Source organism: Echeneis naucrates, chromosome 3 (assembly GCF_900963305.1).
Source record: "Echeneis naucrates chromosome 3, fEcheNa1.1, whole genome shotgun sequence".
Lineage (NCBI taxonomy): Eukaryota > Metazoa > Chordata > Actinopteri > Carangiformes > Echeneidae > Echeneis > Echeneis naucrates.
This window is the reverse complement of record NC_042513.1, coordinates 25,530,955-25,557,440: the sequence shown is the minus strand read 5'-3', so window position 1 is coordinate 25,557,440 and position 26,486 is coordinate 25,530,955. Positions and strand designations below refer to the sequence as shown.

Below are 26,486 nucleotides of genomic sequence, written 5' to 3'. Positions count from 1 at the left end.
TGGCCCTGATGAGGAAATCAAGCAGTGTTACACAAAGAGGAACAATAAAGTGTGTGAAAGGGAAGAAAATAAAAGCAGCTTCAGCCTCATGACCAAAGCAAGATACAGTTTCATTTATGCAATGCTTCCATCAAGTGGTTCTAGGAGAAAATTACAGGCAGTATGGGCCTGCCAACTTAGACCTATCAAATGTTCCCAGTCAGTGTATTCCTACGGGTGTGTAAATATTATGAAATTCCACCCATGATATGATTCCATTACTGTAAAACTGTAAAGTGTGTTGTCTTCACCCCGAAAAGTTCAGACAAGAAGACGTGAAAACGTGAGATTTCAGTGAGCAGTTATCACTGTGTGGTACGTTATATTAATAAAAACTGTTGTTCTGCAGTGAAGACGTCAGGTTCTAACTCAGCATCTGACTGCACACGTTTGAATAGAAAGTCTGTCTGGTTACCGCAGTCGCTGTTGCCCAGCAGGGTTTAGTTTTCATCATACAGAAGGAACTCACTTTACTTTCAGTTGTGGAACGAGGAAGTATGATACTTTCTGCTTTCCTCATGCCACGGACTCATGGAGGGAAGATGTAAGCGATAAGTTTACACCGCGCGGTGTGGTTCATGTGTTAAACTGCTGGGTTGTTGTGCTTTAGGTGGCGTTTAACACAAAATGGTGAGCTCCAGTATTAGTGAGGATCCCAGTTGTACTGAACATGAAGTAAAGGCACAACATGAGTGAGTCAAAGGGGGCTTCCAGTATTTCCATCATGACGTGAGTGTCTGTGTAATACTTCAAGCATCAGACTATCATGTCAGATGTGAGTGAGTATGGACAGAAAGCATGTTTGCTCAGGAGCTTGTTCTGAAACAACGGACAGAGATTCTGGATGCCCTTTGTAGCAGCGGCTCAGCCGAACACCTGGAGAGGGTTTTGGATATACTTCTGGCCCAGGGGGAGCTCGTATGGGAGGACTACCTGAACGTACAAGTGGCGGGTAGAGCTCTGTACACCAATGCCAGACAGCTCCTCAACCTGGTTCATCCAAAAGGGGTGTCTACATGTGAGCTCTTCCTCAGCGCTCTCAAACAGGTTCTGCCAGAAGTCCAACAATCCGGACTCACATTGTCAGGATGCAGTTTAACCGTAGGTCAGAAAGAAGAAGCCCAGAACACGCCAAGTCAGACTCTTCTGGCTCGTAGGCCGAACTTTGTCAACAAGCTACAAGGCTGCATTGATGGTGCCCTCGAGGCTTTGGTTGCATCTGGACACTTCAGCTCTGGAGACTGCAAAGAGGTGCAGCTGCCGGTCCACACGCCCTCTCAGCAGGTACTGTACATCTGACTTTTCTGCATTCTGTCTTATTTGACTTCAGACTAAACTTTAATGGAATGAAAGATTTTAATCATCAAACTTCTTGATCTTGAGTTGTCGGAGAAACAAGCTGAGCGTTTGACAAATTAAATTTTCCTGTTTGTGTCATTTACACGTCGATCAGGCAAGACGTCTGCTTGACCATGTCAGATCAAAAGGCGAGTCAGCAGCAACAGTGCTCCTGCGATTTATCCAGCAAACACAGGAATGTGAATCCCCTCTGAACCAGGAGACTCTAACTCCTCCAAAAGGTACGTCATAGTGAAAACTGTTAGGCCGTGTTGATAACAGTAATGGATAGATAGATCGCCTTTATTGTCTCATGGGGAAATTAGTTTTCACAGTCTTTTCACACTGAGCAAACAAAAACATCACCAACAGCCGTCAAGCACAGACATCATCAACATTGATACGAAGAAAAAACAAAACAAAACAAAAAAAAGTGGACAACATATGAATACACACACTCTGAACTAATGAAGAATCTGTATGCGAGCTAAACCTACAGAAATTACACTTTCTTATTTAAACTTGGAACTTCTTTGATTAAAATGTGACAAATGCAAGCACTTCCTCTGAAAGTGGTGGTACACAGAAATGACCAAAACAGCAAAACACATGCAGATGATGCATATCTTAAGAGTATGCATCATCAGGGGCAGACTGAGAAAAAATAAGCAGCCTGGGAATCACTCCCAGTTCAGCCACAGATAAAGCATTTGTTGTGATGTGTAGGTCTTCAAATTCTATTATTCCTGCTTACTAATGAACTTCATCCAAGTATTTCAGTGGTGAACTATCAAATGTAGCTCAAATGAAGCCATCTGTACAACACAACTAAATTACTGCTACGTCTGTGAAAACACAGACATCAGGTTTAGCCTTGGGCCCTCAAGTCAATAAATCCTCAATCGGAATACAGAGATTAATTTCAATCCGACTGCCTACAGCAGGTTTGAGAAAAACAGGGACAGATTCATCACTTCAGCATTAAACTGTGATATTCATATCTCATTGAGTTTATTAGCTATATTATTTGTGACTGATATGCCGAAGATACAATATGCCAAGTCGCCGGTGCTTTGCTTTGGCTCTGTGGTCTGTGCTGGATCTGACTCAGGACTCTGTCGCTGGGCAGGATTTTGCATTGTGTTTATTGTAGTTCTTTTCATGTGCTTCCTGCCACAGAGGCCTTGAAGTATCAGAAGAAGCTGATCAGTTCCGTCTCAGCCCACTCCTTCTTTCTCAGCACTTATGGAGGCACCAGCCACATGTCCTTGGACGACATCTACACTGAAGGCGAGCTGGAACTGGCCCAACACTGTCCAAATATGCAGGGCCCTTTGGGCCTGGAGGACATAGTTGGAACAACGGGCACAGTGAACGAGGACGCAGACACGGTGTTGATATCTGGCGAGGCCGGCAGTGGGAAGAGCACTCTGCTCCAGAGGCTGCACTTGCTTTGGGCTCAGCGGGCCGCCTTTCACGACTTTCTGTTTCTTTTTCCGTTCAGTTGTCGCAAGCTGAATGCAGAACAAAGAGAACTGTCTGTCCAAGAGCTGCTGTTCCAGCACTGCTGCTGGCCAGATCGGCAGCAGGAGGAAATCTTCCAGTTTATCGTGGACCATCCACATCTCATCCTCTTCACTTTTGATGGTCTGGATGAGCTCAAGCAGAGCTTTTCAGATGAGCACAGGCTCTGCTGCCCCACCCAGCAGGCACCTGTTCACATACTGTTGTTCAACTTAATCCAAGGCTCCCTAATGAAGGGGGTGTGGAAAGTGGTGACCAGCCGTCCAGAGGCAGTCGGGCCTTTGTTGAAAAAACACCTCCGCAAAGAAGTCCTCCTGAAAGGCTTTTCACCAAGTGCAGTCGACTGTTTTGTGAGGAAGCATCACAGTGACCCCACTGTGGCTGCTAAGGTTTTGCAGTCACTACAGGCAAACACAGCTTTACTTGGCCTTTGTCATAATCCAGTCCTCTGCTGGATTGTGTCAAGGTGCCATACAGAGCTGCTGGGCTGTGGAGAGGGCAGTCTATTAACAATGACAGATGTTTACTTGATGATCTTACAGAACTTTTTACAACACCAAAGTGCTCCGAAGAGCACCGTGGGATTAGGTTGGATTCAGGAGCATTTAAAAACAGTCTTACATCTAGGACAGCTTGCCTTTGAAGGGTTAGGAGCCACCTGTTATATCTTCTCATCTACAGACCTGGAGACATGTGGTGTGACAGAAAAGGACATCTGCATGGGCTTCCTCATCCAGACCAAAGATATGTTATCCACCCAGAGTAAACACTACGAGTTTCTCCATGTGACCATACAGTGTTTCTTTGCTGCTTTGTACATCATTTTATCAAGTGACACTCAACGTTCAACCATCCCTAAGCTCTTTGAGATGCAAGGCGTGAGCGAGACATGTCTGTGTTGCAGCTTCTTCAGAGCCTGCTTGACCCACGATGACCCACAAGGTTGCGTTGAAGCGGAGGAAGCCAGAGCAGTTGAAATACCAAATCTGCAGATCACGGCCATGTTTGTATGTGGACTACTGTCGCAGCGCCATCACCACCTGTGGCACCACTGTTGCCCCAGTGCTACGATACAAAAGAGGGTCAACCAGGTTTCCAGGTGCCTGTCCAAAGGCATGCAGAAACACTTTCAGTCTATCCCTCAACCTGTAGAGGGGGAGAAGAAGAGCATGCATGCGATGCCAGGCTTCATCTGGCTCATCAAATGTATCTATGAGATGCAGGAGGGCAAGATTGCTAAAGACGCCGTCAGCAAATTAGAAGTGGATCACCTGAAACTGACCTACTGTAACATCGGTCCCGTAGAGTGCACCGCATTAGCCTTTGTGCTGCAGCATTTAAGGAGCCCTGTGGGTCTCGAGCTGGACAACAACTCTGTAGGCGACGTTGGAGTGGAGCAGCTTCTTCCCTGCATGCACATTTGTAATAGCCTGTAGTGAGTATGGCAAGTTAAGATTGTTCCACTATTTATTTTCAATTGTTATACCTTTAGCAATCTCTTCCAAACTCGCTCTGTACAATGTTTAAGTGCTCTACATTTTTCTGTTATCAGCCTCAGAAACAACAACATTACAGATGAGGGCATCAGCAGACTGATCACTAAAGCTATCCAGTGTGACAACTTCCGAAAAATTGCGTATGTGCTGTCAAGATGATTTATAAGATTACCAAGAACTTCCAAATGACGAATGATAAAATATCCTCTGTAATCCTTTTGTTTGCTCCCAGGCTCTTCAACAACAAGCTAACTGATGCTTGCACACAGCACTTTTCTCTTCTTCTGAAGACCAAGCAGAACTTCCTAGCTCTAAGGTCAGCACATGAAGTGTTTCTGGCAGTCATCAGGTTTGGCTCTTATTTGAGTCTGAACCAGTAATATGTGGAGGTCTGTGTGACGTGAAAGGAATAGCAAATGAACTTTTATTCTATTTTCTTTCAGGCTCGGCAACAATAACATAACAGCAGAGGGAGCAAGGCAGCTGGCAGAGGGACTTAAAGTCAACCGCTCGCTGCAGCATTTAGGGTAACAATTTTCCTGCAGGCATCTTATTGGCGGTGCATTTCCATGTACTAATCAGTCTTTACATTTCCAGGCTTTGGGGAAACAGGATAGGTGATGCAGGAGCAGTGGCCTTGGCCAGTGCACTAGAGCACAGCAAATCTCTGTTGTGGTTCAGGTAATCTTTGCTTTAAATATTGGCACTTGTTAGGTAGACTTAAGAGTGTGTGGAAAATGTATTAGAAATATGACTATAAGACTATAATACTTATGTGAGGTTGCATAATGTCCACAAATGTGTATATTCTGTATATATCTGTTTCACAATATGCTCAATATATTTTTGCAATGGGTCAAATAAATCTCTGCAGTTTTTGTTTTTTGGTTTTAATTGCCGAGAGCTCAAATTTTATTTTTATTTTCTTATTGTCAGCCTGGTAGGTAATGGTGTGGGGAATGCAGGAGCATGTGCCCTCGCTAACATCATCAAGAACAGCACATCTCTGGAAGAGCTTTGGTACGCCTTGTCTCTAATTTTATTTACAAAGTTCATGACATTTGTGTTAACCGGATGGCTGATGTGAGTAGAGTACATCTTACTCTACTCTGCTGAAATTGTTCCACCCTCTCATTTCCTGTTAAAGGTTGACAGAGAACTGCATAACCAAAACAGGGGTGGAATATCTGATTCAGGCCCTGGAATACAATACTCATATGAAATCAATATGGTATGTAATATGCTCTGGGCCACACACTAAAGGTATTTGGGGCAATGCAGTTGTTTCAGTGCCAAGAAAATCGACTGTTGTCAACACTGCTTCCTATTCTGGCCAAACTACAGTGTTATTTCAAGTGTTCCACACTTCCTTTCCATTTTAAACCTAGCATTGTATTGTCACTGATTGATTTTGTTTTTTTCCTTTTACACTGCAGGCTGAGAAACAATGAACTCAGTTTGGAGGAGGTAGAGGAGATTAAGAAACGTGACCCAAGACTGATCTTCTGATTTCGTCTTAAGCTGACTGAAGAATGTCTGTTATTTTAAGAACTGTTTCTATTTATTCCATCCATCCATCTTCATCTGCTTATCCGGGCTTGAGTCTTGGTTTTATTTATTATGGGAAATATTTTGTATTAGGTGTGGAATGTGAAATGTGTTTGCCAAGGTGGATCTTAAGTTTCTCAGCTCCAGATGTTGGTGTGGTTGTGGTCGTATATACACTGTAATCACTGTTACCAACATTTCTACTATTACTACATTTATTGATATACATTCTACGTTTATGTGACATAATTACTAGTTTCGTATTGAAACCCATAATACATGATTATGTATGACACATTGTTATACATTAGCCATCCTAGCAGAATATGAGTTAATAGGTAATAGGCAAGAAATTCTTTTTACATGCGGTATGAGTGGATTATAAATATTTATTAAAAAAAATACACGTCATGCATAACATTGGAAAGGGGAGTTATATTCTGCATACTGAGCACTTTTACTTTTGATTGTAAATAAATGCTGCTGATTACAACAACAGTCTTGTTTCAATTAAAAACATAATTTAGTGTTATTTCCTTTATTTTAAATACATCTACACTAAATTCCCCAAACAGCATCATCTGCCCTGGATGCTACGCGTCAACCTAACTGCCCGTCCTGCCATTCATGGGAAAGCCCCACAGAGCGGGAGGAAAAGCGTGGACACGCAAGACAGCCAATCAGCGCTTGAGAACAAAAGCGCACAGCCAATCGGCTCTCGGTGAGTGCGGTGACGTCAAGCGCTAAGGTTAGCCAGTCCGTCTCCTGTAAATAATACATTTTCTTAGCCGTAGCGACAGACTCGTGTTGTTTCTCTTGTTGTTTCTTATGGATAACATTTCATTATAAATGCCTTCAGTGTTCCCTGCGGGGTGGCAGTCCACTGCCGGCCGGCCTGCTGCTCTCCAGCTCGCCGGGTTAACTTTGCCTTGATACGCTAGCGTTAGCTAGCTTGTTTAGCTAATCAACGGTTAACTGGCATTACGGGTGCGACCTAGCTTGTTGTCGGCAGGCCTGGCTAATCTAATCGGGATGGACGTTTGAGATGACTGTCATCTGCTGCCTCTAACCCGAGGGACTGGTATCAAAGGTAAAGTAAACGGGGAGGGGGGTCAGCGTCATTAACAGTGGACGAAAAACGTCTGGTTTGTGGCGTTTTAACGCTGCGGGGTATCTCTCTTAAAGGGCCTTTGACTGACAGCTGCTGCCGAGAGATGACACTGCTGCTCTGGTTGTCAGAAAAAATTCATTTAAAAAAAGCTTCACAAAAGCCTAAAGAGGCTTCTGTCAGTGTCACTTCCATCCTGGAATAAGCACACATCTCTAACCGGCTCCGATGCTCGTCACTAAACAACCCTCCAGAAACAGAAAAAGAGCCGAGCTGCTAGTTCCTGTCAGGTTGAAATTACTTTCTATGTTTTTCCCATTTGGTGTTTTTTACCCTCCTCGTTAATGAATCAGCCTAAATCAGCCTTTTGCTGTCTGTCGTATTTGTTTGAGGAGCTGGTGGTTGGTCTTCATATGTGAAGTGTGATCCGGGGAAATCCACCGCGACTGACATTAATGTGCCTCAAAAGGCTCTCCGTCTATTCTTGGACGATGCAAATCAATAGCTTTGAGTAATGACACGCAGGGTTTCTGCTAATAACAGGGACCACTCAGCTGAGGACATCCAAGGCTGGAAGATTTCACACAGCAACAAAGAACAGTAATCATAAAGTCTGGATACACCTGGAAGATTTGAACCCATTTATCTTTACCTCAATGGTAATGATATTATTATTTTTTTTTTTAACTGTTAAATCGTGATTAGTAGTTAACAACTAATGCATAAATGAAATGAAAATATTTCCAGTTCTTTAAGTCTGCCTTTAGACAAATGAAGCAAATGCAGTACTAGTTATTTGGTTAAAATGAATGCCGCAGAACTAACCAACAATACTGTGTGTGTGTTGTACTGTTTAGACTAACTTGTTTTACGCTTTTAATTTGCTTTAGAAACACTTTATTTTCCAATGAGGCTGCTGTCTACACAAAAAGACAAAGGCGTATGTTGTACAGTTATATATTATGTGTGCTGTTGTTTTTTGTACAATTTGACAGATGTATTTAAATTGAGAAAATGACTTCCCTGGAACAATCATTCAGCTAACTGGCATTGCTCTTATTATTTTTAATGCACCTGCCTATTGCTGTCTTCTCATTAACTGGATTAAATTCATGTTAGAGTGATGGTTCTGCATGTTGTTATTTACAACAGACCACAGGTCAAGCTTGCCTTGATGTTGGACTTCTTGCCTAGCATGCAGCCATGAGCTCTGCCTTGTGGAGCCAGGAGAAGCCCAGTGGGGGCTTCAGGGAGGACTGGCGCTTCTACATGGTGGTGAAGGAGTGTACGGTAGAGAAACCTCCCCAGAAGACCCTGAGGATCCCCCGTGGCAGTCTCGGCCAAGCATGCCAGGAGCGCAACAGCCTGGGGCGAACACTTCCCCCGTGCAAAGGCAAGAAAAGTCTCCGCATTCTGGACCAGACCAATGTGGTGCTGAGCCTGGATGAGCGGGACGTCCAGGAGCTGGAGGAGAAGCTGGCTGAGCTGCTGTTCCCTATTACCAACTGTGAAGAGAGATATGCCCTGCTCTGCAACGAGTCACGGCTCACACGAGTCTGCAGTATCGACTGTGGCTCCAAGGTCCGCGTCCAGTTGCGCTCAGGGGATGAACCTCTTCCAGGTGTGGTCCGTTTCAAGGGCTCGCTGCTTCCTGACAGGGCCCTCTCTGGAATCTGGTTTGGAGTGGAGCTTCTGGTGAGTCCTGATGTGCTTTTGTTTTCTTTCTTTTTGTGGTGACCTAGCTGTAGATGCTGTTGTAAGATTCCCATTTCAACATTAGGGAAAAGTATTGTGCATGTTTCAAATTCATTTCGGATTCCCTATAAAAGAAAAGAAAATTATTTTGAATCCCATTAGAAACACACCTTGAAAGCAATATGTGTTGCTGTGGAACCAAAGTTATTTTGTTTAGTTGAATATATAAATGGCAAGAGTCTAATAATTGCAAAATGGCTGTCAAACTGAACACAGATTATATCTGGTTCATCTCTTCACATTCCTTTCAGTCTTGTCTGAGACAACAGAAACACCACGAGACTGATTCTTGAGAGATTTCTGATTGTGCCTGTAAAGCAACTTAAAGTGATTTATAACTAGGGGTGTCAAATTAACACATTAATCCAGATTAAATAAATTCCATGTTTATTTGCTAAAATTTTTTAATACGATTAACGCTTCTCAAAATCTCAGAAAAAGAAAAGTATCTGGCACCCCATATCAGGCAGTGTGCTAATGAAGTTTGTCAAAGTGGAGTTGCCGTAAGTTGCTGTCCAAAATGGTGGCCGGCAGTACAGAGCAAAGCCGAGCATTAGCATGCAGGGCTGTCCTTTGGAGAGGTGATCAGTAGTGATGGGCGATCACTAGTGGTCATTCAGGAGCATGAAAAGCAGACACTGCGGGCTCGCAAATATCTCGCCACTCCAGGTAACATTGTACATAAGAAGAGGTCAGCTCTCCTCTCCGAAAAAAACAGGTGAACAAGTGAGTCTGTCTCAGCAGCTCGTTAAAGGATAAATAAGAGGGCCACGTTAATGTGGATATTTGTTTATTTACAGAAAAAGAGTGGTCACTCAATATGATGTAGTTGGCAGTTTTTTTATATACTGTGTATATAGGAATCTGGACACCACATCTCCTCTTTATTTTAAATAAACAAATTTGAAGTATTTATATATTGCCTTCTTTCATGAGTCTTTTTCTCCCCACAAAATGAACCAACATTAATTCATCGTTATTAATATAAATTAAACCACAGCAGCCAAGACATTAATCTGATTAAACATTTTAATTGTTTGTCAGCTGTATTTGAAACCTTCCTGTTTATTACAGAGACACAAATACAGTTGTGTCTGCTGAGAAAGAAAACAATCTTCTGTAAATCTTTACCTCAGCATGAATTGATTTATAGACAGCTCTCTCATTTCTCAGCAGAACCAAGTGGGTTTCCAATTACGAATAGAAGTAAGACAATTTCTGCCACTCGTGGCAATCACAGTGTAATGAAGTGTTTGTGCTTCTGTTCGGCATGTAGGGGTATCTGGTCTTGCTGTGGTCTGTGTATCCCTGTAGCTGGACTGCTTTAAAGTCTTTGCTGATTAGTGTAATGAATCTTTTTCCATTTTCATGAACTTATTTGATGACTGCACAAAGCACAAAGAAATATTGTTGAAGCAGAATAACCACCCAACAGTTCATTGTGCATATTTTTGGAAAATTGTCAAGCTTAGTTGCTTGGCTTAAAATTTCTTAGGTTAAATATCACCAATGTAACTTTTATGTTTGTTATTTTAGTGAATATTGATGCAAAACCGCTGATAATTTAATGTCATGCAACTCATTCTGAACTGTATGTACAATAAGTAACAAAATACAAAGGATTGCATTATTGCAGAACAATGTTGTTTCTATTCTACTGAATTCAGCTGTAGTTTTCTTGAGTGGGCTGATGCAACTAAAGCATTCAAACTGTGGCCTCACAGTTTGTACATATGCTTCAGACAAAATTCTAACTTTATCCCCCTCACCAAATAGCGATCATCACATTCTTTTTCTGTATGGCCACCATGATACTGTTTTGGTGCTTTCAAATATCTGAAGTTGGCATTAGAGGGAAAAAGCACAGAATATTACTGTAGGATTCTCAGAACGTCCTGTACCATGCTAGAATTTTTTTTAATGTATTTATCATCATCACACTATCATCACAAGTTGAATTGCTGCTGCAGTAATCGATCATAAGCACCCCCAGCTCATGACGTCAACTTCCTTTCACTGGGTAATGCTGAGTAAGCAGCTTTGCTTACCTGCCCTGCTCGTTATGACAGTAAGTTGATCATCTCTCTTGCTCCTATTCTGTCTCACCTTTTACACTTGTCTCTACTTCACTCTCTCAGGAGGAGGGCCGGGGCAAAGGCTTCACGGAGGGCTCCTATCAAGGCCGCCAACTCTTCCGCTGTGAGGATGAATGTGGAGTGTTTGTGGCCCTGGACAAACTGGAACTCTGGGAGGATGATGATGATGAAACATTGGGCGAGCTGGAAGTGGATCATGTCAATCTAGTGGAAGATGACCAGGACTACCCTCCTCTGGAGATCAGCTCCAGGGTCCTGGTGCAGACCAGGGATGGACCTGAGAGAGGCACTATAATTTTTTGTGACCTGCTGCCAGGAAACGAGAGCCTGGGCTACTATGTAGGAGTTGACATGGTAAGCCAAGTCATTTTCCAATATACAGTACAAACTTTAAATCACTCCCTTTAGTAAACAACCGGATAATTAATGAAGAAAAAATTATTTTGTCACAGGGCATAAGTACTCTGAGAATAAACCACCTAAATCAAAAGTCAGCATTTTTTAACCACCCTCACATATCTATGCTAAATATCAAACTGCCAGGTTAGCACAGTATGTATTGCATATTGTTGTTTAGTCTGTACATAAACCTGAAGCGCACATTGGAATATTACACTTTCTTGGAAGTGATCTCTAACTTCTTGGAGTCTCCACTTGTTGCCTGGCAACTGCTCCTGACTAAGAAATAGCTTGGCAAGGCAAGTTGTCTTATCGAGTCAACAAACAAAACACAATGTGTTAATTAGTCAGCTTTATAGGAAGCAACAAAGAAAATATTACAGTTCATTGCTGGTCGCTGACACTCATCTCTCCTTCTTTTCACTCTTTAAAGTTAAAGCCTTTTCTTTCAGTTATAGAGTCAGGACATATGTGTTTTGGGGGGGAGGGGATTGCATTCAGCAATTCTCATGCTGATATGGGGAAATAGTATTTGTTCACACATTAATTGTCATACAGGAAAGGGAACTTGCTCCACTATTATAAAATTTTTCCCTCTTTAGGTTTTTTTTTCTCACTTTTATGCTCAGAAAAATAGCAGCCCATAGCCAAAAACTACATCAACGCATTCCCACCATTGTTGTTTGTTTGAACACAACTTCACACATCTTTTTATCAGTAGAAGGTGGCAACATGCAAAAAGTCATAGAAAGCTCACTGACAATTTCTCCGAGCTATTGTGAATTCTAGGTTTTCGGTCATGGCTTGCCCGTGTCTTTTTGTTTTGTTTTATTTTTTTTGTGATTGTTTCACTTCAAGTCGAGAAAACATGTCTTGTTGCCTGGGATCACAGTAGCTGGTATCTATGACTACTGTTGTCAGGCGATAGTTGTATTGTAGTCATAGGGAGATTGAAACACATAACTGAGGCGTTTGACTGCTGATCGTTAGCAGCAGCACCAACAGCAGCAGCAGCAGCAGCAGCAACAACCCACTCAGTGCATCTGAGCCACCCACATAAAGGCAAGGCAGTCACGCGGGGAGTGAGGTAAAGACTTAGTGCTGTATGACCCAACAGCATGGCAAAGGGCCAGCAGGCAGCTGAGGAGAGCCCACTGCTCTGCCTCATTCTGCGTCCAGCCTCGCCCTGGCTTCTTTAGCAAGTGGCACTGGCCTCATGCTTATCTTAGACTGTTGGATTCCAAAACTAACAAACAATAGCAGTCGTGCTTTCAGAGAAAGTAGAGCTTTTGGTCGGTACGACTTGAGGTAGAGGATCTGATGAGTAATTAGATATCACAACACAAGAGGATCAAGCTTAAGCATTATTTTTAGATGGAGCAATGAGACATTAGGCATTGTTAATCATCAAGGAGGTGCTAGAGGAAGAAGCACGTGTGGCACCAGGTTGAGCAGCATTACACAGATGAAGACCATCTGAAGGGGGGGTCTCATTCACTCTTTCAGGACAAACCCATCGGGGACTGGGATGGTCTAATCGATGGGAAGTTGCTGTGTAGTTTCGCCAGTTTGGAGCACACTCGACTAGTCCCCATCTGTGACGTAATGCCAGGTGAGTCACCCACTATTTGTCCCTGTTTTTGGACGCTGTTTGTGTGTGTGTCTCATCGGACGTTGAACGTTTGCAGAAAATATTCAGTTGTTCATCTCTGGGACCAGCACTGAGCTCCGTCTGAGCATTCTGAGTTTGTGTTTTGCACACAGCGGGAACAGAGAGCCTTTTGTGCTGATGGCTTGCTTGTTTTTGAAAGTCAAGTGAGATACTCAGGCTCTTTGTTCTCCACATTAGCGTATTGGTTTGTTTATGTGCGTGTTTACTGTTGCCTCTCTAACTATTGTTAAATTTGTACATTTTGTTTATGTCGGCACAAAGTTGATCTATTTCTCTTGATTGGTCATACTCGCGATACCGGACAAGTGAAGTGGTCTGTTGAGTCATGTTCATGTGTACTGGTTTGTAGTTACATACAATTATCTTCAGCTCGTTTCCTTCCCTACTCCACATGACAGATAACCTCTGCTACTGTGTAACGTTCTTTATCTATGCAAACTAAACCAAAGTGTTGGCATTATTCTTTGGAACTAAATGTGCACATTTGAATTTCTTTTTCAGATTGTGATCATTGATGGTCATTTTGGGATTTGTTTTTGTGACAGTTTTGAATTTAAAATTTGCTCGTGGTTGTGTGTGAATGTGCACGCTTTGCCAGTGGGCTGTGGAAGACACTCAGTGCATGGTAGTTTAAGGTAGGCAGATAAGAGTTGCTGTGCCTCTAATGTGGATGTATTTCTGGGTTGTGCAGAATACTCCATGCAGGACCAAAGGCTGCAAAAGCACAGTTTTGCTCCCAGAGGCCCCAACAGTGACAAGTCGTCCTCTGGCCAAAGCAAACCAAAGAGCAAAGGTACTGCACTGCCGTTATTACACAAACCAAACTGATGAACCCCCAGCTTGTGATGACAACTCTTAAAGGGGCGTTCCATCAAATTGTTTGGTTGTGATTCCGCGTGTATATTTAAAGCCTGTCAAATTATGACTTTTGCCGCTTCACAAATTTTAATTCGTCAGGTTCTAACAGAAGAAGTATTTTCTTTGTTAGAAAGCATACAATTTCAGGCAAACGAAGCGAAGAAGAAACAACCATAAAATAGTTTAGTGGAATGTCTGTGTAAAAGACCAATGGTAACAGAATAAATGCTGAAATAAATTCCTGTTGTTGCGCTGAATTGACTTGACATGACTTGAATGGAATGTATAACTACCTTTACTCTCTTTTATGGAGAAAACTGCCTTCACCTGCTGAGTTATTGACATTTTTTGATAGTTTTCTACCCTTAAAACTTTTATTTATCTCTTGCTTTTTTTGAAACTGTCACCAGAGGCACATACACGCCTGTGTGTACCTGCAGAAAAATACGCATTTATCTTCTCCTTTTTTATGTACTTGTGTTATTTACAGGATTAGGTCATCAGTGTGGCAGTAGAAGCAAGTCTGAATTTTACTATACTTTAAATGGCAGCTCTGTTGATCCCCCAGCCCAGTCCAAATCCAAAAGCACATGGTACATTGATGAAGGTAAAACATGGGTACTCATGGGATGCCAATCATCTCATCGGCAAGCTCCTGTTCACAACAAGCTACCTACTAATTGGTTCTCCCAAGGCAAACTGTTGTTGGTGCTGTAAATTTTTAACAAACTAACACTGGAACAATCAGGGATTTCGATGCCTGAACTTAAAGGTTGACTCTTTGTTACTCTAAATAGAGATGTCCTCCAAAAGTAGCGTAAAAGTGGCATAGATAGTTTTAATAATTGGCATAGTTCTGTATAAAAACCTGTTTCTCCAGCCAGCACAAAACACATGGACACATCCACATTTTTAATGATTACATTTTTTACAATTTAAGGTTTCTCCTAATTTTGAAATGACTCAACACTGAGGCTTTCTCATAGTATGTGATTGCTGAAAAACTCTCAACATGGTGTGATTTTAAGTTATACTTTTATTATATTTTTAAAACATTTTATTCTTAAAGAACTCTGTTCTTTTGTCTTTATCTTTGACAGCTGATAGCGAAAAGGTAGATGAAAATCATGGGAGAGAGAGAGAGAAAGACAGGAGGGTGTAGTATACACCAAAGATCCACTTATCATCTATTGTATTTCACGATTTTAGTGTAATGTGTTATTTGGATGAAAAAAATAAAATTTCGTCACTGTGTCTCATATTAAGAGACACTAAATCGGTGAGGAATTATTTATAGAAGGCACACACACCACATCATGGGCTTACTCAGTAAAAAACAGTGGGAGTCAGCCATTAATAAACAACCACTGCTTGTACCCTAATGATTATAAGGGGCCTTAAATCTGTTGAAAATGTTGGCTGCACACTGTAATAAATGCCTTCACTCTGTATAAGGAGGACAATTTAACCCATATTCTTTAAGGTTGTAGTTGCAACAAGAAGTTAGTACAAGTAAATGTTTGCCCCAAACAGGATTTACAGAGAGAGAAAAACCGGTAGTTTGTTTCAGTAGCTTGCTATAAAGACCTCTCCACTTTTTCATCACTATGTCCCACCATATCCCACCTGCATGGAGTAATTGGTGTTATGTAAGGCTTTCAATGATGCTCAGAGCTGCAAATGACTCCTTAAAAGGCTGTTGACCTGCTTTGGTTGCAGATGAGGAATCAATAAAAAATTTCTTTGGAGTACTATTTGCGGGCCAAAGCATTAGTAAAAGCTTTTCTTTCTGGTGTCAGGCTTGACTGATTGAGTCAGCACATCGTGTCTTATGTTTTTTCTTTATTTCCATCGGTGTTGGTGTCGGACAGTTCAGGCTAGTCACTCTTATTCTTCATTTATTTTTTTATTTTTTTCTCTTAATGCCGTTAATGTCATTGTCAATACAAATCTCGTGTGAAAATGTTTTTGACTGAATATGTTAACGTGTATGAAGAACTTTTTCAGCTCTCTGTTTCACTGTAAGCTCTCACATTGTTCTTGTTTCTTTTAAATTCCAGAAATGTTCTCATAAAAAAAAAAAAAAAAAAAAAAAAAAAAAAAAGTCTATTATCATTGGACTGTTGGACTGTTTTCACAGCTGCCTAATCATCCTGTGAAGGAACCATCACTGTCATGTTCCTCAGGGTCACTTTCCATGTTTTGTTTTGTTTTGTTTTTTTTTTTTTCTTCTTCTTTTTTTTTAAATAAATTTTCCCATTCATGGTAACGTTATCGTCATCGATGTTATCAAGATGACAGTTGTCTGTTGTTTATGTAATAATTGACTCAACTGACACATGTTTATAGTTTTACTGGGAATAATCAGATTAATGATGATAGTTTTTAAATATTTTAAAGAAATTATCCCAGCATGTAGGCGTGATGAAGCAAATTTCTAAATAACATCAGACGGAAATAAGAGTCTGCACACCAGGCCTCAGACCTCAGTTAAGAGTATCTTAACAATCAGGCAAGAAACCAGGGGACAACTTCAAATTCAGGGTCCACAATAAAAAAATGTTTTTCTGCTGAATATCAGTGGTAATTGGACCAATGTGTAGCACTATACACCCAACTTTAAACCCTGCTACAAATAACCTGGTTGTATTTTCTTCTCACTTAAATATAAAGTTTATAATCTGCCAACAAGTCTCTGCAACTGTGGCAATTGTCACTATTTATATATGCAAATTGTCTTTATACTGCTAGTATTATAGTATTTTTTGTGGGGGGCGGTACCTTGTTGTTTTGACATTAACACTGGAAATGTGACACATTAGACATTTTGGACATGCCTTTGTATATTGACAAGAAAATGCTGATTTGGTGGCGGTATTAAAGAGTAACTCATCATCATCTTAGATTTTGTTATTGCTGACCTCCCACACTTAAAATGTCCACATTGCGACACAGTTTTAAGCAAAAGAAGCCATTCCACACACAAACACACACATTTCTATGTTTGTAAACACAGCCTACACAGTATGATTTCTTTCAAACAGTAAAATGAACATTAACTCTGATTTGTGGTTTCTCCTCTGCAGTTGGGGAGGACCCCGCCAAGTCACTCACTGACACGCCCCCCGACTTCAACCAATCCTCCCCGCCCTCCAGAGCCCCGCCCTCTTCTTCCTTATCCAGTGACAACAAGTTCCACTCTCTGCCCTTCAGCCTGAACCGGAAGCCCGGGCCCATCGACAGTATTAGTCATGGGCCTCTCTCCCTCTCCGTCCAGTCAGTGATGGGAGAGCAGCCCGAGCCCACGTCGCCTGCAGTGCCTCCCTCGCCGAGACCTCCTACACCTCCCCGTGGGCAGCCGGGCCTTGAGGTGGGCTCTCTGGTGGAAGTGAAGGAGAACCCCCCTCTGTGTGGTGTCATTCGCTGGGTGGGTCAGCATCCTGGACTGCTGGAGCCTCTGGCTGGGCTGGAGCTGGTGAGACAGTAAAACAATGTCAAGTCAGATTTAGATTTTTATATCACTGGGTGGAGCTAAAGAAAAATCACAGAATGTGTGCTATATTTGTGAGAGGAATTGCATTCTGTGCCGCTCATATCTGCCTTTTCAGCATAAATCTATAGCCTGCTCGAGGGTATCTTATCTAAGCTTAAAGACTGGAAAGAATGTGGAAACTTGCTCTGCCAAAATACGTTGACTACACTTTTGAATGCACGTTAAGTACAACATATATATATATATATATATAGTTTGAGATGTCTAGAAAATGTGTATCACAAAAATGACAAGATAAAATATATACAAATATCCCCAAATGTTGAACTTCCAAACTCCAAGTTGCAGTTAATAAAAGATCTGAGTAAAGTGCATTATCCACCATAATAATATGTGATGCCTGATGAGGCAGTCCGTAAGGCAGAATAAATGAATGCTGATGTGTTTTGACATGCAACACCTGACAGCAGTTGGATGATCTTCTCTTCCAGGAAGAAGAATGCCCTGGTTGCACTGATGGCACCTTCAAAGGCACACGGTACTTCACCTGCCCACCCAAAAAAGCCCTTTTTGTGAAGCTCAAATGCTGCCGGCCCGACTCCCGCTTCCCGTCCTTGCATCACTCCTCCAATCCCATAGAGAGGTGCAACTCCATAGGTAAGTCAGAAGGAGGAATACAGATCATTATAGGAACCAAAATTACTCACTGTTAGAGTTTAAACTTGTACTCTGTGTTTTCATGCAGCGTTTGGGGGCTATCTGAGTGAGGTAGTACATGAGAACACGCCTCCCCGGACAGAGAATGATGGTCTGGATATCATGGTGGGGAAAAAGAAAGGCATCCAGGGCCACTACAACTCTTGCTACCTAGATTCAACTCTGTTCTGGTCAGTATTATTTTAGTCTAAGAGTAAATACTTAAGCCTCATTGATTGTCTTCGTGGTGCTTACTCAGCCAGCAGCCCTGTGTTTGCCTAGAGGCAGAGGCTTATTAGTAAACTATTTTAACTCTGACCACTGGCTGTAACAGGAGAGCGTTTTCCAGCTGTGAGCTGGCTGGATGATGGTGGTATATCTGCTGTTTTTGCCAACCCAGCCAAAGGGCTTTTCAACGAAGCAGTCAAGCCCAACTACTTTCCCAAACTACAGGATATTGCGCCTAATATGTTTTGACCAGTTTGAAGTTTGAATTCTAACTAAAAATGCTCCAATTCTTGTAAAAGTGAATGTCCCACAGAAAATCTTAACTAGTTAACTACACAATAAAAACAAATGCAATCAAACATCCATGAAATTCAAATTTAGGTAGACTTTCAATCACTGATACGAATCATTTCAATCATCTCGTGTAAATTAGATGATCAACGCATTCATTTTAATTTCTGTGTTGTATATTTTGCTCTGCAGTCTTTTCTCCTTTAGCTCTGTTCTGGACACTGTTCTGCTGAGACCACGATCAAAGACTGATGTAGAGTATTACAGAGAGACCCAAGAGCTGTTACGCACAGAGATAGTCAACCCCCTGCGCATGTAAGAGTTTGACTCCTGTGCAAACTGTACTAGCAAAGTCAATGTCACCATACAGTGTGTGTGTGTTTTTTTTGTTTTTTTTTTATTAAACTAACTTGTAACTTGTTCGGCCTTTGCCCTCCAGACATGGGTATGTGTGCGCCACCAAAGTGATGAAGCTCCGGAGGATCCTGGAGAAAGTAGAAGCTGCCTCAGGGTTTACGTCTGAGGAAAAAGGTGGGACATATTTTGTTTAAAAAAAAAAAAAAAAAAAAAAAAGTACAGTACAAAGCTGAAAGACCTGTGTGCTACACCAAAATGTCTCAAAACTCTTTTTTCTACTGTATCTTTTTCTGTAGATCCTGAGGAGTTCCTCAATATCCTTTTCCATCACATACTGAGGGTGGATCCGCTGCTCAAACTAAGGTAAGAACTGGTTCTCTTCTCAAAGAATCAAAAACCTCTTTGGCTATTGCTCGTGTTGTATTGTATAGTGTTATTTCTTCATTTAATTGTTTATAGAAATAGTTTTGGTGGCTGTTTTAACAGGACAGCAGATATCACTCCTCACACACAAACTATCCACACAGTCTTTCATTGTCACTGCTGAGCAGTGTGCAAGCATTGTTTCACACACCCCTGCTAAACCACGGGATATAACAGATTGTGCCTAAACTTGTAGTATTTAGATTTACACACTCACACAAAGTTTCACTTTTGCTGTAATGCTTACGTTACAGATTGAATAGAGGGCCGTGCAGGCAAAGTGGTTAAACTGTAGGACTCTTTTTATTTATTTAAAAAAAAAATTTTGGTCACACAATGAAAACTCCTTCAAAACTCCTGCTTGAGGCTCTGCAGTTTATGTCCCAGAGAGCCAGATGTCTTCCTCCCTGCTCTGTGTTTTATAGGATTATGCACAGTTATTGTATAATGATCTTAAACTTAATACAATCCTTGCCCACACTTTTATACTAAATCCAAGCAATGACACACTCACCAAGTTGTAAAGCCGCGTCATGTTGCGCTACATATGTTGATTCATATGTCCGTGACAAAAGTTGATTCCATTAAAAGCAGCTATGAAATTATTCAGCTGTGAAAAAGTGTCAGCACCTGCTAAATATCTCTTTTTAGAGGCATGATACTGAGACAGGATACAGCTGTTACAGAAAAATTGGTTCGACATATTTTAAGATGTTAGGTCACCAGATGCTTTTCGTTCAAACTGAAAACTACACAATGTTCTTAATTTAATAAGCTGGTATTGATTTTCAGAGTCCATAAATCCATTTGATATTCTTTTACATTTGTCTTGTGAAAATAGAAGGTGAAGATGTGAATGATAAAAGTAAGATCAATGAATAGATTTAATTTTCCAGGTCAGCAGGACAGAAGGTCCAGGACTGTTACTTTTACCAGATCTTCATGGACAAGAAGGATAAAGTCGGCGTTCCCACTATCCAGCAGCTCCTGGAATGGTCCTTCATCAACAGTGACCTCAAGTTTGCAGAGGTGAGTTTAATGTTATTTTATCCATCAATCCTGGTACAGTTCTGTTTCCCAGCTCACAGACTCTGCAGGCTAAAACTTCTCATATTTTATTCTGCTCTAATCCCACAGTCAGGTTCTAGTTACAGGTCGCTTTGAAACTTTAGACACAATTGAAACTTTTTAATCCAGCAACAACAGGGTGTGAAGATTTACATTTAAAAAACATTTTAGCTCAGAGAAAAAAAAAGAAAAGCTGCCAAGTAAGACGTAACTTGATTTGAATAAATAATCATATTGATCATATTATTTACTTTTATAAAGTAACAGATGCTTTTAGCATCTCCAATGTGCAGAGCAGGATTGATTCCTCCTGGTGTTAATGATTTGTTACAGAAATAAAAGTGAGACAACCTGAAACTACATTTGTTTGTTTTTTTTCTTTTTTTGGTTAGTACATATTAATAGTTGTACTAGTTCATTAAATTGCGAGATTTGGAGGTTTGAATGTGAGAACAAAGAGCTGTGAGCTGTTATCCAGAGGGAAGAAGGGTGAGACTGCCAGAGTGTGGAAAAGGTTTCACAAGTTTTAGAATTTACCTTTAAAGACTTTTCTGTCCTTGGATTCAGATTTCAGTTGCTGATGTGCCCACGCTGCTTTGTTTATGATGACATAAGTTTTCTCCCCATCTGTTTCCCCTGACCTTCCCCAGGCTCCCTCCTGCCTTATAATCCAGATGCCACGTTTTGGCAAGGACTTCAAGATGTTCAACAAGATTTTCCCCTCGCTAGAGTTAGACATCACAGACCTTCTTGAAGACAGTGAGTTGTAGCCAATATTTTTTTTTTTCCAGCCTGAGTGTGGTGTGTTCTTGCCGATCGATGGTGATTCAGAGCTGTGTGGCACTCGGTAATGAAATTTCACAGAGTTGTCACTGCAGCTCAGCTGAGATGAAGGAACCTTTTCCTTTTTCTTGCTTTCAAATCTGCTCTTAACTTTTTAAAGGATTACACTTGTGTGCAGTATGTCAGCCATAATAAAGCTACGTGTCTTTAATACTCAGCTCCAAGGGAGTGTCGAATCTGCGGCGGCTTGGCTCTGTATGAGTGTCGAGACTGTTATGACGATGGGGATATCACCGCTGGCAAGATTAAACAATTCTGTGAAAAGTGCAATACACAGGTAAACAACAGAGGGCATTATTGCAGCAGCAGTTGTGCAAATTTTGAGTTTTAATGTCTGTGCCTGGATGATCCATTTGGTGGCGCCAAATCCGAAGGAATCATCCTTAATCAGTCAGGAGTGATGGTGCTGAACGGTGGCTACAACAGGGCATTGTTGCACATGGGTCGTTAATTCCTTTACTTACCAGCAGTCTAACAAAGAAGTATTTCATTTATATCTAATTTACTTTCCAGTCAGTGTGAAAAAATGTGAAAAGTGTGTAAAATGAAATATAACTCAAATTTTGCAGTGTTGTTTTCTTTTGTTTTCTACCTTTCTCTCGTATGACATACAGATGTTTGGTGTCAACAAGCAGCAGTAACAAAAAATGTTTGTCATTTTATATTTGCTTGTGCCGATGAAGGTTCATCTTCACCCGAGGAGAAAAGCCCATCGACACGGGAAACTGTCTGTCCCCAAGGAGCTGCAGGACGGGATGGGGCGGCAGGGCAGTTTTCCCCGTCAGAGGATGGAGCTGTTCGCTGTGCTGTGCATCGAAACCAGTCACTACGTGGCCTTCGTCAAGTACGGCAGCGCCGACTCTGCCTGGCTCTTCTTCGACAGCATGGCGGACCGTGACGGTGGGTGTCATGGACTTTTGATGTTGTGTTTGTTATGATGTCAAACTGATCCTTGAAATGAAGTTGTTACCCAGGGAGGGAAACTGTGTCAGCAACGCGAGTGAGAGAGTTAATAGTGCTCATTTGTATGGATGGCACCTCAAAAATCCAAATCAAGATTTAGTTATTCATGACTTGATGGAACACATTCCTCCTAAATATTTGAACCGCTGTCCTGGATTCAGCTCCAATCTCAACACTGCCAGTGCTGCCATTACTAATGAATCTGCTTTTTTATACAGTTAATATTGTCATTCTATCTTATTATACAGTTAATAATAATCATTATTTGATCATTGACGTGTCAGAAAATTGTAAGAATTTATTTTAAATACGGCAAAACATTTTCAGAAGTATATAAAACAAGACAATGAGCAGTGGGCATAAAATTACGCTAGTTGTTTATGTATACTGTAGTCTTTAGTATTTGAAAGTGAGCAGTAGCATGTTTGACTTGATGTATTAAATTCTATTTTCCTTTTGTTCCGATCAACAGGAATTAGTTGTGACCTCTCTGCCACATGTTGCATGTTGTTCCTAATATCCATATGTGTGACTCTGCAGGAGGGCAGAATGGTTTCAACATCCCGCAGGTGTCTCCCTGTCCAGAGGTGGAGGTCTACCTGAAAATGACCCCAGAGGAGCTGCACGCTCTGGATCCAAAGAGCATCCAGGGCCAAGCGCGGCGCCTGCTGTGCGACGCCTACATGTGCATGTACCAGAGCCCGACCATGAGCCTGTACAAGTAGAATCTGCTCCCCGAACCCCTGACCCCTCCATTTCTGTCCCTCAGCCGCTCCACCTCCCCCTCCTCCCCAGGGCAGGAGATTCACAGAAAGACATAAAAATTAAAAAATAAACTAAAAGAAGAAAGGCTGCCTGCCAGCAGGGGTGCTGTTTGGAGTTATCCCTCTCCACCCCACCTCTCTGCAAAGCCTGCCCATCTCTGGAGGCTGCTGAGATGGAAGAGAGGGGGAGAAGCCTATTTGCACTGTGCATTAGTTCAAGTGTTGTGTTCTACATGTAGTCCGATGTAGCTTCCCTGTGTCTCACAGCAGAGCGTCAGAGGTGGATGATGAAGCAGAGGTAGGCCTTATGAAGATTCCCTCCCTGTTGTTGGGGGAAGCAGGAGAAGATGGGCGGGAGGGCATGTGTGCGACCAACACAACATGCAGAAAGACAAGCACATTGTAGGAGAAACATGGCCACCTCATTTACCTTAAGAAAAGAGGAGTCCTGCTATTCTTAATCACTGTAAAAGACGGGAGCTTTCCATTAACGTCACGTTAAGGAAGCGATTCGGTGCGCAAATCCTCATCCGACCCGTGTGTACTGTTCTAAAAAAAAACTTGTGTAAAATCTCTTAGTAGCATAGATTTCTCCAGGTAGTAACATCAACAGTATAGATGTCAACCTACTGTGCAGTTGCATCAAGACCAGAGTATTCTGCTCTTTGTGAACCGGTTTGCATTTTTCCCCATCACGGTGTGTAAATGTCTTTTCAGTATATGTTTTGCAGAAACAGATGTAGCCATTGTAAAAGCCTCATGTTTTACTGCATACTTGCTCAACCGATGCTGCACTTTTGTTCTATCCCCAAGTGGACTTATCAGGAAACATTTAGGTTTTGCTCTTTATTTTTCTCTCCCATTAGAAGGCACAGCGAGTGCTAATTTGTTGGTCGGGAGACATCAGAGTTCTGTGTTACAGAATACAAATTTGCTTCTCCTCTGTAGCTGTAAAGAATGGTCTGCATTGCTAATGCAGAGTAGATGCCAGATAAATGCATGAAGGGAGACTTGTACAATGGCTCCTGTTGTAAAGCTGGTTTGTGAAGCACTCCATGCATTCATAGGGTCAATGAGGTGAAATGCTGGGAAGAGCCGGGCTGTTTTATAAGCAAGAGTGTGTGTGATGTGAAGAATTTCACATGCAGTGTTTTAAGTCTCTGATTCATTGTGTTGACGACTAAATCTAAATTATATTTTATGTTTACGAAGCCTTTTCTCTGCCCATCACGCCGGGTCTGATCTCCTGCGGGTGAAGAAGAGCAACTATTGACTCTCGCTGCCTTTCATGAAGATGCGACTTTTGCCCCGTTTCCAGTCATGCGCCAGATAACTAAAGAATTGTGATCATCATGTTATTATTTATTGTATTCTAATCATATTACAGGCTCGTATGTCATCCCTTTTTTGAGAAAGTGACACAGGGTTGATGACACTGTAAGGTTCGGGTACTCCTTGTCCTCTTTCACTGTATATTGAAGTGAGTTTTTCTAGTTTACGCTGTCTCAGAGCAACTACTGAATGTTAATAGTGACACGTTGAACAGCGTAGACCTGACGGAGGAAGGAAATGGAGAGGCACAAGGCTGGTAACCTTTGGGCGCCATATATATGTATTTAAAGACAAACAAAATAAATTAAGAACTTAAAAGCTCGATTCGTCATTCCATTATATTCCAGTTTTATAGAATGTTAGAAGTGCACCGAGAGCAATTGGCGGATTTTCCCACAAATTTGGGTGAAACCAGTCGAGTGCAGATGTGGGCATCAGCATTATACATTTTTCCTAAGTCACAACTTAAACCTGGATTTAGTTTTTAGAAATTAGATTCCAAACAACAACTTCCATGTTGCTGTGTGTTTGTTTCCACTGTCACAGGGATTCTGACAGAGGACCTTCCTTTTCTGCACTGCTGAAGCTTGTCACTGACTGGAGCCTTGTTTTCTGTGAAAGGAGTCTCAGAGTGGAGGTCGGGATTCAGATTTTCTTTCTTGTTGGTTTTTTTGTTTTTCTCTGTTCCATCTGTACAGTACAGACATATGTAATGGATGGAAAATTAATGTCAGTGATATTCCTGTAAATGTTAACAAAATAAAACCCATTTTGAAGGGTATGCTGCATGTTGTGAGTAAATTTAGTTGTTGACGTTTTAAATTACATGTTTCACTTCCCTGTTAGAGCAACAACAGCGGCAGAAAGACACGAGGGGGGGTCAGAAGATAGAAAGTTTTTATATTGTCCTTCCTTGAACAGATTAAAACACACATCACATTACAGTGATATAAAAATAGCTGATTTTAAGGAACTGTGAGAAATTGAAATATTTTCAAACAGCTTGTTTGGGATGTTGCTCAATTTCATTTGAATGCACACTTTTTGTGTTATTGGTTACGTCTAAAAAAGCTTATTAATTGAGTCCTATTTTTAATAATCAGCCTCCCTCCTGGATAGTATTTCTTTTTTTAATGTATATTCTTTAAAAAAAACAAAAAACAAGAAGTTCCTCATAACCTACAAAAAACAAACCGAGATAAAGTGACTATCCTGATGAGTAACATTTTCAGAATGATGGCTAGAATCACACCGAAGATGGTATTTTTGTATCATTATTGTTGTCATAACATCTGCAGCAGTCCAACCTGGCTCTTGGTGTATTTTATAATATTTGGAGGGTGTATTTTCTCCGTCTAGGCGGATCTGGCTCTGTGCTGATAGGATTACTATCATCAAGCCCAATTTAGGATTCTGAAACGATGATCATCCGCCGACCTGTACACATGTAGGTGTTTACAGCAGGATGAGGAAGATTAATCCTGCTGTTTTGTTCTCTTGGTTGGCTTCAGTCTTCTCTCTGGCCTATATGTCCAGATTAAGCCTCCATCCAGTGACCCAATTCCCCGGACAACCTCCGACAAACTGATACCCTGGAATAAATCAGCATGTATTATGGATGCACCCCCCAACAGGAACACTATTCCACCTCACCCCTTTTTAGTTTTTAGTCAAACTTGAAACCAGCTTAGCAAGCTGACTTCAGAAGTGCCAGATAAGTATTTGTCAACACAACAGCTGGCACACAATGCCCTCTTGTAGCTTTATGCCACAGCATATGCCAGCCGCTCGTAGCGCGTGGTAATTTAGCCGAGGCTGGTTCTACGGGAACAGATGGGCTCAAGTATTGTTATTCTCACTCCAGCTCAGGGCCCCTGGGGGGAATCACTAAATAAAATCAAAGCAGATGGACCTCTCTGGGCTAGGCTGTGTTTATGATAAACAGCCAGCGCAACCATTGTCCATCTAACACCTTAACCCCACCCTCCACACAAACTAACTGGTAACTGGATTACAGTAGTTTAACCTCACCTGCTCTGGACTTCGGCTCTCTGTTTACCAAAATTGCAGACAGACAAAACCCAGACAGACGGAACACAGGAAGTGCATTATGACTTAGCCCCTATTTTGTGGAAAGTTTCAATACTTTTCTTGCAGCACAAGTCCTACATTTTTTTTTTTTTTTTTTTTAACAC

The 26,486-nt window shown here is 41.5% G+C and overlaps 2 protein-coding genes across 6 annotated transcripts; both read left to right on the top strand.

Annotated features, from left to right (window-relative positions):
* Positions 1–567: 567 nt before the first annotated feature.
* On the top strand, positions 568–6,430 carry nod2 (nucleotide-binding oligomerization domain containing 2). The gene is made up of 10 exons (XM_029497901.1): positions 568–1,323; positions 1,493–1,619; positions 2,557–4,336; positions 4,454–4,537; positions 4,630–4,713; positions 4,841–4,924; positions 4,995–5,078; positions 5,334–5,417; positions 5,545–5,628; positions 5,834–6,430. Exons 1-10 carry the CDS (start codon positions 838–840, stop codon positions 5,904–5,906), a joined length of 2,970 nt encoding a protein of 989 aa, XP_029353761.1. The 5' UTR covers positions 568–837; the 3' UTR covers positions 5,907–6,430.
* A 262-nt stretch (positions 6,431–6,692) lies between these two features.
* cyld (cylindromatosis (turban tumor syndrome)) lies at positions 6,693–25,072 on the top strand. Of its 5 annotated transcripts, XM_029498009.1 has the most exons (18): positions 6,693–7,035; positions 7,597–7,712; positions 8,206–8,748; positions 10,947–11,258; positions 12,810–12,915; positions 13,667–13,768; positions 14,324–14,440; positions 16,920–17,308; positions 17,818–17,983; positions 18,072–18,213; positions 18,734–18,856; positions 18,981–19,072; positions 19,195–19,261; positions 20,218–20,350; positions 21,040–21,148; positions 21,391–21,509; positions 21,916–22,132; positions 22,736–25,072. In XM_029498009.1, the coding sequence occupies exons 3-18, from the start codon at positions 8,257–8,259 to the stop codon at positions 22,918–22,920; spliced, it is 2,871 nt and encodes a 956-aa protein (XP_029353869.1). In that variant the 5' UTR covers positions 6,693–7,035; positions 7,597–7,712; positions 8,206–8,256; the 3' UTR covers positions 22,921–25,072. The 5 variants fall into 5 exon arrangements, with proteins under 5 accessions (XP_029353869.1, XP_029353868.1, XP_029353870.1 ...); XM_029498008.1 differs by lacking the exon at positions 7,597–7,712; XM_029498010.1 differs by lacking the exons at positions 7,597–7,712; positions 13,667–13,768.
* Positions 25,073–26,486: the final 1,414 nt, after the last annotated feature.